This window comes from Ornithodoros turicata, chromosome 3, assembly GCF_037126465.1.
Source record: "Ornithodoros turicata isolate Travis chromosome 3, ASM3712646v1, whole genome shotgun sequence".
Classification (NCBI taxonomy): domain Eukaryota; kingdom Metazoa; phylum Arthropoda; class Arachnida; order Ixodida; family Argasidae; genus Ornithodoros; species Ornithodoros turicata.
In genome coordinates this window covers 93,549,365-93,561,784 of record NC_088203.1, presented here as the reverse complement: position 1 = coordinate 93,561,784, position 12,420 = coordinate 93,549,365, and the positions used below count along the sequence as shown (strand labels likewise).

Genomic DNA, 12,420 nt, shown 5'->3' with positions numbered 1-12,420 from the left:
TTTACGCGACCCCGTGAGATTCGTATCATCGAGATTCTACTGTATGGTGTTGTCTACAGATAAAATATGTTCACTTCATCAAGAATTAAAACTGCAGTGATCAAAAATGCGCGCTTTGGAGCTAAGTACACTTCTTTTCCTTTTGTTTGGAGCAGGAACTGCAGCATTTGTGTAACACTCTCAAGGAAAAATATCTTTGTAAATAAACTAGTCACTGTATGGATGAACATGAATGTTTCATACGTAGATGTTTACCTGTGAGCTCAACATTGCCGGACACAGTGTAAATAAAAATTTAGTTTCCATAATGCGAAGGTGTGTTCACACCCACGTAAGGTAAATGTTTAAGCAAGAACGCAAGCATTCAAATTGTTAGGTTTGGCCCATTCAAAATGTAGTGACATCTAAGTAGCAGACGCTCGCGAACACAGAACAAGCAATGCCGCCTAGGCATTACGATACCAGGTTGCGACATAGTCCGTCAACATGTTATTTCCTGCAGGTATGTCTAGCTCTCTTCCACGAGGGTTTGACCAACTGTTGCTGGACGACGAAGACCGCGGTAGTTCATTTTCATTGGAATCCAGCCGCAGGCAGAGTACAGACACCCTTTCTCGTGGTGAAGGTGACGTTGGCGAAGATGGCGTCGATGCCTTGCTCAGGGATGGTCCTGGCACTCCTCTCCATACTTACGGTAAAATGAATGCTGCATCTAAGCTAGGGCTGTGTGAATTATCAGATTTTTCAAATATCGAAGCAAATAATTGCAGATTCGATTTAAATCCCAAATCTAATATGAAATTCTTTATTCAAATTTGGAATTGAAGTGATGTCTCTGAATTTATTAGAGTAGCCCAGAAGCTGCACTTGTTATCCCAAAACTCCCAGAGTGGGTATGAATAGGGTTATTCGTTTTCGGGTTAAACCCAATTTTTTTACGATAGTTCCCCGAACAAGTTTTCAAGAATTCGGGTTAAACCCGGTATCTACCCGAAATCCTTGCGGTCCTTCAACTTGTTGTTCTAGGTAAACCGTCGGAAAAGTGAATCATAATATCAGCAAAGAGAGCTATTTGTGGCAACCTATTTGTCCTCCTTTTCTAATCACCTCCTGCAGGAGTCAAAGGCGAGCTTTTGTGGAGCTCGAACAAGTGTTTGAATACCGCGGTCATTCACTGCCTCAGCTCCGAGTGCAAATATAAAAAGATTATTGTTTCTCGTCCCAGTGTCACAGCAGTGGCTTGTTTCATATGCCTTTCGTTTCACCAGAAAATTCCCCGATGGCATATCAAACAGAGATCGGAGTGCCCGATTTCTCCCTGAATTCTCGTGTGGAAATAGCACACGATTCGCTTCCCCCTCCCCCGAATTTGAAAAATCATAAAACCCGAAAACAAAGAACCCTAGGTATGAACCAAAGTGAGTGCTACTTCATTGAAAGATCCATGTGCACATATCATGCACATATGTTGCAATGTAGTCGTTTCAGTTAATAACTATTCGCTTTGTACTCACATCAGTTTTAAAATTGCAATTTGTACAGGCCTAAACCTTGTTAGGTCTCTTAGAGTAGGTAGAAGGGGAAGTTACTGGGTCATTAAAAAGTTCCTTGTTTTTTTAGGAAGCATGCCATCTTTTCTGACCCAACTGACTCAAAACTTGGACAGTCTGGATGCTGGAGACAAACAGCGGGTGGCATTAGACATCATTATAACATCCTGCTCTCAGTGTAACAACTGCCGATCATTGCTCTATGATGAAGAAATTATGGACGGATGGGCAGCGGATGACTCCAACCTCAATACTAGGTAGGGTAGTAAACATTGTGTTGTTAGTAAACCCTTACCAGTAAGTTTAACGAAGAGGAAAGCAGTGATTTTGTGCACATGAAGCACTGTTAGGATATAGCCCTTTTTCTTTCATCTCAGGTGCTATTTCTGCAATGCAACTCTGGTTCCCCTGTTAACGGTGAAGATTAAGGTAAGTCTTAAGCTGGCAGTAACATCAGTTACTCGTTAATTTGAAGTTGCTCAGTCAGTAAATTTTTTTTGAATGAAACAGGCCTCCAAATTAAGCTTAATTAGCGAATATTCAATATCGCTGGTTGGGATCAAGTCAGTGTAGTACTACTTAGTAGAACGGTACAAATATAATGCCACTGATAACACACGTACGCAAGCTCCTTCATGACGGTTGTTACATCAAAGTCTTTTTTTTTTTTAATGTTCTCTATTGAGCAAGCTGACGGGAACCAGCAGCTTAACTGTAATATCCGGGTTATCGTTACACTGAAGATCATGATAAACGGGCTCGACTGTATGGCCGCGGTGATATCGTTCCTTCTCTCGCCTTGCTGCAGGATTACCGTGTTGAAGACCTAAAGGACGGACGTATGAGTTCAGCACAGTCAACAGACAGCATCCAGAGTGAACCACCCTTTGCCCACTCCCCTCAGATTGTCAAAAATGTCACCTACGATGGTCAAACTGGAGACGGCGGTCTGCAGTCCCCTCAGTCGCCTCAGCCCCCTGACGTTATGTCACGTCCAAGCAGCATAGACAGCGGCAACGATACGTTCCTCCTTTTCGAGGAAAGCCCCGATGCAGGTTAGTTAGGTGCTTGGAACTCTTGATGTAGTGTACTTTTATGCTGTGATGGTCATATCTGTAGTGACAGTAGCCAAAGAAAATGCAACTGTTTTCCAACAGAAAAGAAAGAAGCTACGGGAGGTTCATGTTCAGAGACTCCCCTAGGAAGTCCCAAGCGTGTGGACGATGGTTTCGCGTCTGGTGCACCGGGCAGCCTAACTGAGGAAGGCTCGGCGCTGAGGCATTTGTCAGAACCTGTTGACATTCCTGTGGTTACGCAGACAAGCACGGATGACCTGATGACTATGGATAGTCCACCTAGATCTGTACCAGTGAGTTTGCTTGAACACCTTGAGGAAAGCCTTTTTTCTTTTTTGTTATGTCAGATGCAGTTGTTCCCTCAAGGGTGCAGCCTTGCTCCAAACAGGGTTGTGCAGGTTCTACAGTTTGGAGCATGAGTGCAGGATCTTTCTTCCCTGATCTCATTCAGTCCAGAAATATAGTGTTCAATGTTGTGAGAAACCATTTTGTAGCATATTTTTTCCATCTGAAAATGTCCATGTTAGCCAATATATCCAGGCACGATGGTATGCTGTGTGCTATTGGACAAGAAAGTATCCGCCGCACATACATGCCCTTATGGCCCATCAAGTTGTATCACTATTTGCATATACTTGCATGCCTTTGCACATACAGAACATTTTAAAACTTTGTATGATTGGGAGACCTGTCGTAGGCACGGGTGAATTGTGTGTCCAAATTTTAGCTTTTTTTTTTTTTTCTACAGCAGGGATGGGTCGGGTATGTGAAATGTTCGGCTAAGTCTGATTATTTTTACAAATTACAAAGAAGCAGGCCACAGTTCTGATAAGGGCTGGTTTTGTTATCATTGTTGAACACTATGGAATAAGAAGAGTAGATTACAGTGAAATCAGCTTTTGTATTGAGTATTGTATTGTAAAAATTATTTTCTTTCATAAAAAAATTTAGATGGCAGAATTAAGCAGTCCGACTAGCACCCCAGCTCCGCCTGCAACCAGCCTTCCGGCTCAGAGGGTGCGCAAAACTGGAGCGACGGCTGTGATGTCAGCCGTTCCACAACTTCTTGGAAACTTATGCGAAAAGCAAAGGAGCACAAGCACACCTGCGATTCGGATGGGACCTGGTAAGTGCCCACAGGAAGACTTTTATGCAGCTTCTGTGTTGCTTCGAAAAACTGACTGCAATGCTGCAAAAGGTACACTTTTCAACTGTTTTTTGAGTTGGCAATACAATTACTGTGCATTGCAAAGCTCAGACCATCAAGTTCTCCTTAAAATTGGCACTGAAGCGCAGCTATGTGGTTCTTTTTGCCTCTCTCTTTTTGTACAGTGAAGTTTGACAAATAGTGTTAGGGCTTCTGCAAAGGTGACATCTAAGTATGGTAAATTTTGCATTATAGCCCTCCTCTCTCTCACAAACACACAAACAAACAAACAAAGAAAAAAATAGTTTTGTCTATTAACTATAAAACAAGGTGCTGCTAGAATGTGCTGAAAGTGCAAGTGCAAAGGGAAGGGCGAGTAGATCTAGGTACTGTTTTTCGTGGGCAGATCTGGCAATATGAAGCATCACACTGATAAGATACCCGCAAGCCACTTCCACGTACTTAAACTTTCGGTGTATCATGCTGCTTGGGTGGGCTATTAGTAATGCCTAAGGGTACAGTGAAAAGAAATCTTGATACAGGTGTTCTTTTCAAAGGTTTGTCTTCTTTGCTTTCTCAAAATCGAATCAAATACTTCTTCGTTCTGTTTTCACTCACTCTTTACTGTGGTTGAGCGTTTTCACGTTCTCTCGTTACAGGAGTCCTGCAAAGGCCTGTGTGCCCACTTTCTCCACTGGCAAGTGCGTTCGGCCCATCTGTGTCACTGGAACCCCTAACTGTGCCCTACCTAAGCCCCCTTGTGTTGAGAAAAGAGGTAGAAAATGTTCTTGAGCATGAAGGTGATGACTGCATGCTCAGTGCCACTTTTGTCGACCAGCACCCAATCATCTACTGGAACTTGGTATGCTGTACTACCCTTTGATGGTTTGTAGCAAATATGTAATTGTTTCGTTTGATTCCATTTCTCATCTAGATTTGGTATTTCAAGAGACTCAGTCTTCCTAGCCACCTTCCTCAGCTGAGTCTTGAGGCACCACAGCTACATGGCAACAGACAGGTAAAGGTCAACTTATCCTAAATCCTGCATCTCTAATGTAGAGCGGTGCAAATACTCAAAACTTCAGATTCGAATTGAATAGGTAACGCTATTTGAACAGTATTCACAGGCAAGTTTGAGCACTTGCAGTTTTTGAATATTTTTTGAATAATGCCTTAACGAGGTGTTATACCTTTGTGAAAGTGTGTCACACTTTCACATCAGCACTGTGGACGAGGCCGAGGCAGACGCAAAAATGCACAAAGAGTAAAACGTGTTGTGCGATAAGAGTAGCGAAGTGTCGCATTTTATGCGAACCCGAAATATAGTCCGCTCAAATGTCATCATCGTCATTGCATTTCGGACGTCATGGCCTTGTCTCGCATCCATCCCAGCGTCAATATTGATCCCGTGGATTGCAAGCCAAAAATGGGAGCGTAGCATACTGCTGTGCAACATTGAAAAGTAGTTTCCTTCACTCATGCTATCACAGTGTTGCTAAAGGATATGGAGACATTGAATGGGCTATTCCCAGTACAAAAGAAAAATCTGATGGAAATAACTGAATGAACCGTGAAGTGCAAAGGTTGAGTCCTATATGAAGAAAGGCTGCTGGGGGCGCAAAAGTTACGAAAATGATCAGTATCGACCTCCAGCCATTCTCTGTCGTCCAGGATCGCAGATTTTGTGAACTAATGGCTAAAGCTGTCCTATATTACACTCTACTTTCAAGGACAGTCCTCTCCCGGACTGCAATACCGAAGCTTCTACTATACCGAAGTGAAGGAAGAAAGTGCAAAAAGATGGCATGGAAAGCATCTCTTTCACATTGGACATGCATCAGTCACATAAGTGTCAAGTGAACAGCTCTACAACTTGTCTGGAAATACTGCTCATTCACAGAGAGTCAGCTCATAACATGTACAAACTCTATCTTTTCTGCGTGACAACTTGTAGTTGTACTCACAAAATGATCCTATATAGCCCATATGTAACCCATATAGTATATGGGTCCACACGTAGCACACTCCCACAAGTTGTTGGAGGTTTTTTGTGCTTGCATTATCAGTTATTATAAGTCCTGCTGTATGTTGTGCATTTATACGCCCCAATAAATGTATGCACGATTTCCTGACAGTAACGGACAAATATTTGTAAAAAGTACAGAAAGTACAAATGCAAACAATTAAACTAGCAGGTGCACATTCCAGTGATGTAATGTGTTCCTTCCAGTATTTGAAGTAGATGGGCTTCACTTTCTTATATTTTATTCTAACGGAAAGGCTGTAATCCCACCGTTTCATGCAGTAGCTAAACTAATGGGCACAACGTTAGAAACTTTCCAAAGTCAGGCAGTATTCAAAATATTCAGTGTGGGTTTTGGGAATTTCAATTTTGAATTCGATTTGAAATTAAAATAAACAATCTGAATTTGATTCACAGTGTCTGTGAGGTATTCATATTCAGTTTGATTTAGAAATTTTGCTATTCACACAGCTCTGCTCTAATGTACTGGCCTGTTGCTTACAAAGATGAATTAATTTTTCAGATTCCTGATGCCTGGCAAGGAACAGAAGGAAAAGCCATCAATGTGATTTGTTGCTGGGACAATCCCAAGCTGCATGCAGACATGGTACCTCCCATGTACAGGCAGCTGCGGAAAGCAAGTAAGACCAAAATACATGAGTGCTTGTGTAGCTACAGTCGCCGTCCGATTTTTCGGACTCGTCGGGGATCGCGCAAGAGTCCGAATAATCGAGCAGTCCGAAAAAACGAATTTCGCTTCAAAATAAACTTTACTAAGCTCTAGTAGGCTGGAAAAATTTGTCGATGCTTTCCTAACGCGTTTCCAGCTCTGCCTGATAACATCAGCTTCTATTTCCCGAAGCGACATTTCGTCACTGTAAGTACACTGACAGAGGCACCGCCGTCATCAAGTGCGCAAGTCGGCTTCACCTAACGCATGCGTGCTTTAGGTGAAGCTCGCTTTACAGCGCTGCCGCGCGACTCCCGGGCGGACAGCACGTGCTGGGCCGTTGGCCAAAAACGAAGACTCAAAAGCGCTACGACAGACCTCATCTACTCAGAGGAATGGAAAATAAAAAATCATCACTGCCTATTTTTTTGCCTCAATATTTTAGTTGGTTGATTTCTTTTGATACGAACTTGAGATTATACCAATGTTTTCCGTCACCCCATGAGAGAAATTCGCGGGTTGGGCAAACAGAGTCCGAAATATTGAGCGACGGAGCTGCACGGCGTCTGAAATTTTGGACGTTCTTATACATCACCTCTATGGGACCCGCGGCCGTTCCGCGAACGGGCCCGAATAATCGAGCATGTCCGGAAAATCGGGGTCCGAAAAATCGGTCGGCAACTGTATATAGGTTGAACTTTTGAATTTTGTAAAGAGAATACATTATTGAGAAAAAGTTCATTATCTCTTGTACAACCATTTCCTCAAGAGCTCAGCGATGCTCAGTGTGCTGCTCAGGCCAGGAGGTAGTTCATTGAACATGGGGATCTACTACAGTAAATGCAATTGTAGAGGTCACTCGTACACACAGTATTAGTACGAGAAATGTCATGAAGATAGTAGTCGCTGGCTGTTTGACACAACAAGTCCCAAAATGAAACACTTCTCCTAAAATCAACGACATACTTCTGAGGTATCAAATGCTTCGTTACTAAATACTTGTCTGACTTATAGGTGTGTCACCCTTGGTGAAGTCTCTGGTCACAGAAGACAAGAAAAGGTTTGTAATAGAGTCTTCCTCATGTGCACATAAGTGTGGCACATTTTGTGAAATATACATTGACATAGTGAAATGTGATTCCAGCGTTACCGAGCAAGTACTGGCATGCGTTCAGCATGGGAACATCAAGGAAGCAGTCCAGCTGCTGCTGAGGGAACGTCAGAAGACACGAACTGCGTCTCGTAGGCCGAGTCTCTACAGGGACATCTTGTTCCTGGCAATTGCTGTGTTGGGACGTGAGACTATTAACCAGAGTGAGTTCCACACATACATTGCGCTCAGCAATCACTACGGTAACAGTTATAACAGCAATAGGTGGAGATAACGTGAAAAGGGGATGCATTTTGTCGCTAAAGGGACATGATGTTGGGGGTGCTGAAATTCCTTTGTGTGAACTGGTATTTCCGTAAAAAGCCCTGAGAAGATGGTGTGTAAATGCTGGGAACAAGTTTGGATCTTTTGAAGGAATTTCAACTGTATATTGTCAGAGCCTGAAGTTTTAGGGTTTGACCCGATTCTTCCCTGAATTTGCACCCCGAATTGAAGGTTGCCTCTTTAGGGTGAAACCAGATTTTACCCTGCAAATTGCCCTCACTGAGATGTCTGTAGGAATGCACACAAACTTGTTTGGCAGGAAATGGAGTTGCATCACCATTTGTACCAAACCAGCACAGTTAGTTTGAGTAACTCAGCCTGATTTCTCCCCAACTTTAGTATACTGGAAGTTTTTCCACCCGAATTCACACGAATTTATAGCACATGTCCATTTACCCCCCCCCCCCCCCCCCCCCCCGCGAATCTAGAAAAAACTATTTCCCGAAACCTTCAGGCTCTATATATTGTGGAACATTCCGCTCTCAATAAGGGCAGCAAAGTCACGCATAATACTATTACAGTGCCATCCTGTCAATTCAAACTTAAGGATAATTGGAACTGTACGCTCGGGTCCCCTTAAAGCCGTGTACAGTAGCCGACTGATTTTTTTTAACTCCAATTATTCGGACTCATTCTATACTTTGGACTCCCAAGGGGAACCATCACCGTCGCCATTAGATTAATACATTTTCAGTACCATTTTTCCAGTCAGGTCGAAGTCAAAATGCCCGATTTTCCGGACTGAAACGCTTGCGAACAAGCACCAATAGGCTGGTGCGTGCCGGCACTTCTAGGGGTCGGGACACTAGTGGAGTTTCTGTTTGTGAGTTTCCGCTTCCACTGTTCACCAGCTTTTGACACCGTGGCCGTGTCGGTTGTGCGGCAAGTGCTCGTGCAGCCGTCATACTGATGACAGTCGCACTGACTGCCCACAACAGTCGACCTCAAGTCCGGTCAAGTCCGGACAGTCAAGTCCGGACAGTCAAGTCCGGAAAATCGGTCGGCTGATGTATTTGAACTGGGGGAAACTAGGGCTGTGCAAATATTCAACATTTCGAAACGGTATCTAATATTTTCACTACTATCTGTATTCGATTTGTCGTCGTATAAATCGAATATCTTCGAATATTAGAGATTTCCCGAACACACTAGCCTCACATGCTAAACTCATGCAGCATTTTTCCTGACGAGAGCACACTGTAGCGGTGCGTTTGTTGCTCGCGAGATCAGTGTCACACAAAATGGTCAAGCGCGTCTGCACTCTGCAAACGATTTATCGACAGCAAGATGCACTTTGTCCAGATCCGCTTTTGGTAACGAGCATCCACTAGTGAAACACACACAATAGATGGCTGCAATTTTACGTGACAATCTCATATAGGACAGTGTTTCCCAAAGTGTGGTCCACGGACCCCCAGGGGTCCGCGACAGTCTCTCACATTTCAGTGAGGATTTTCGTCCCCACAAACACACGCTCGTACATGCCCAAATTTTCCAAACACCCAGAACTTCCAAAATTGCTACAAGCATGCTTCAACGGCTAGCTTCTAATTTCTGATAGAAAAGTCCTGCAATGCACGTTTGTCCGCGACATACACATACAAACAAGAAGAAGAAACCAGTCCGGAATCATTTCTGAAGCTGTATCGAAAGCACGCAGCAGCTGACAAGGTTGCTGGTAATGCACTGGCTGTGACGGTGTGTGTGTGTGTGTAGGGGTACGTGAATTGGTTCTCATCGCTTCCGGGGGTCCGTCGCCGCCAAAAGTTTGGGAAACACTGATATAGAACGCATAGGCACATGAATAAAACTTCAGCGATACAGAACTATGCAGCAGCGACGTGTGGGTTCCATGCGCGTGTGCAATCGCTCTCGGCACGTTTCGTGCAGTGTTGGTTTAGTTTCACTGTTCTTTGCACGGGTCCTCGTCTGGTTGGGACATTCGAATGCTGTACCTGAACCCGAATCAGTGTCGGGATAGTCCAATGACATGCAGACTGAGGGCTGCGTCTGCGTTGCACAACCGTACTGAACTGTACCCCAGTTGTATCTCGAGCGAATTTCCTAAAGGTGGTAGTTGTGAACATGACGGGAGGTGTCCCAGCCATCACGTTTGTCATGAAGCGAAGGCAACCACTGTCATGTCAGAGCAGCAGCAGCTTTGACACAAAAGATAGCTGGAATGATAGTACCCATTGTGCATCCTTTTAGCATCATGGAAGGCAGAGGTTCAAGGCTCTAATGAGAGCAGCTGTGCCTAGTCACAATTAGCCATCAACGACGCCAATTTGTAGACATGTCGTGCCGCGATATAAGAGGGCAGGTTAAGCTGACAAGACCAGCGCCGTCGGTCCCTTCCAAGTTCGAACTTATGAGATTGCACTGTATTATTGAAGTGATTTTCTACACAGATGTTTTTTTTTTTGCACAGGGTCCTTCGACATTGAGTACTGGAAAGCTTACGACGAGCTCATACCAACGAAGAGGACCACACTGTACAAAAGCGACAAATATCCGTCTCTACGTGCCATGATGTGCCGCAAGTTTTTCCGCGAACTAGAACTACGCCCTACCACGTGATCACTAGCTGCGCGATATTGGCTGCACATCTTTTCTTTTTTACTGTGTGAATATTGATGAGGGAAGCATTGTACAGGACTCTACCCATAGCTGTTCCTTATCATCCTGGTACCGACACATGAGTCGTCGTACAAAATCGAAATCAACCGCAGGACGTGGCCGCAGCTCTGCATGCGCTCTCAGCGTGTAAAAATTACTAATGTATAATGGTGTACATATATGGTGTTTATTCACGCAGCAGTTCTTCGTAGCTCTCAAATTGGTGTTCATTTTATGTAGCAGGCTAATCTGGCATTTGGTTTCTCACAAATCCCAGCAATTGGGACATCCACGTAGGAAAACTGCACTGTTACGACCATGCACCTTCTGTGGACGTAGGTTTTAAATTTGCCAGAGCCCCCCGCATTGGCAGTGCCGATTTTGCGTGTCCTTCAGACCACTGTACATAACCTGTATAAATAGTAGTGTATATATATATATATATATATATATATAGCAGTTTTATATAGCTGTTTTAGTGGTGCTATTTCTGTGTGTCTTGCCGAGTAGCACTTGTGTTTTAGGAAGTTGTTCAGTTACGTTTTCCTGACTGAAATCAAAGCTAATGAGGGCCGCTAGAGGCGTATTTGTATTGTATTTCTACTTGATGTACCACCTCTTTCCGTGGTGTTCTGCTACTGCATATCATTTACATGCCCCCATGAGTTAGGCAGTTGTCGAGCTTTGCCAAGTTCACACTTCATTATGTGCATGAACGTGTCCAGATCACTTAGCTATACTTGTTACAGCTGTTATAGTGCCCACATAAGATGTGTTGGCAGTGTTGTCCCACCATGTTGCTTTCTACAGAGGTTTTTGAAGCTAATATCTTTGAAAAGAATTAGTAGCATTGTACATACTACGATTTAGTGCTGGCCCTTGCTTGGTAACAGTAAGTGTGAGCATGTAAGTGCTTGGGGAAAATCAGTTATATCTTCATCTTGATCTTGGTTGTTGTTTTATTTCAGATACAGGTGGGGATTGTTTTAAAAGTATATTAGGTGTACAAATATGAAAAATTTTGCGTTCTGGATTTTGTCTAACAAGTATACAATTAAAACAATTAAAACAGTCCTTTTGTGTGTGTGGTTGAAAATATGCGGTCTTGTTGCTTCACTCCTCATTCAGTGATGCAACCAACCAATGGTTTATTGAGACCCACTCGCCTCCCCCCCCCCCCAATATGTTTTGCAACACCCCCTGCTTTTCTTTCCTGTCCACCCCCTACAGGGTGGCCCTTGTTATTTCAGCTTTAGACACATGTTGGCAACGATACATAGAGCCGTTATAATGTAACTATACGTAGTAATAACACCCCACCTGTACTTGCGATTCTGGCTCAGAAACTGCAACCCACAATTGCACTGTCTGCTTCATGTAAATTGAGTCAGGTGGTGAGTATTGCAACTGTGGTCAGCCTTCCGTATACCTGCAGAAAAGCTGAGCTAAGTAGTAGTGGTGGTGGTGGTGGTGTTACTTTGCTGGGCACTTTCATTGCCAGTATGGTGACGCGCCAACGTTCGGATGAAAGCGTCAGGGCAAAAACCAAGGGAAGACGCCCAGCCAGTGCAGGGTTGCCACCTTTCCAAACTCCACCTGGACAGTTAAGAAATTCCAGTTTTGTGTTTGCTGTCCCACTGAGAACATGAACTGAATGCCAAATGTCTAGCAACTGAGGAGGCAAAATATGTGTGACGACAGGGCTTGTTGACGTTGTTAAGCTTCGAGAAGTACGTAAAATGTACTCTGGAAACCATGCGAAAATGCAAGTGAACCTACTAAGTGTTTTTTTGACTCTGCAAGAGGAAACCGTTGTGTTCGGAGGCAACAGGGGGCCGAACAAAAACTACACGTTCAACTTGTACTAGACAATCTGCCCGCTGTTGTTCTGCCTTAAGTG

The 12,420-nt window shown here is 43.8% G+C and overlaps 1 protein-coding gene across 1 annotated transcript in view; it reads left to right on the top strand.

The window, feature by feature from the left end:
• LOC135388839 (DENN domain-containing protein 4C-like) overlaps window positions 1-11,594 on the top strand; it is a 36,295-nt gene extending 24,701 nt beyond the window's left edge. The window contains exons 28-39 of the mRNA XM_064618685.1: window positions 503-694; window positions 1,621-1,807; window positions 1,928-1,979; window positions 2,359-2,605; window positions 2,708-2,919; window positions 3,578-3,752; window positions 4,433-4,635; window positions 4,708-4,791; window positions 6,320-6,437; window positions 7,481-7,526; window positions 7,611-7,780; window positions 10,333-11,594. Of these exons, the coding sequence (XP_064474755.1) occupies window positions 503-694; window positions 1,621-1,807; window positions 1,928-1,979; window positions 2,359-2,605; window positions 2,708-2,919; window positions 3,578-3,752; window positions 4,433-4,635; window positions 4,708-4,791; window positions 6,320-6,437; window positions 7,481-7,526; window positions 7,611-7,780; window positions 10,333-10,481 (1,835 nt within the window). The 3' untranslated portion in view covers window positions 10,482-11,594. The remainder of the gene's footprint in view (window positions 1-502; window positions 695-1,620; window positions 1,808-1,927; window positions 1,980-2,358; window positions 2,606-2,707; window positions 2,920-3,577; window positions 3,753-4,432; window positions 4,636-4,707; window positions 4,792-6,319; window positions 6,438-7,480; window positions 7,527-7,610; window positions 7,781-10,332) is intronic.
• Window positions 11,595-12,420: the final 826 nt, after the last annotated feature.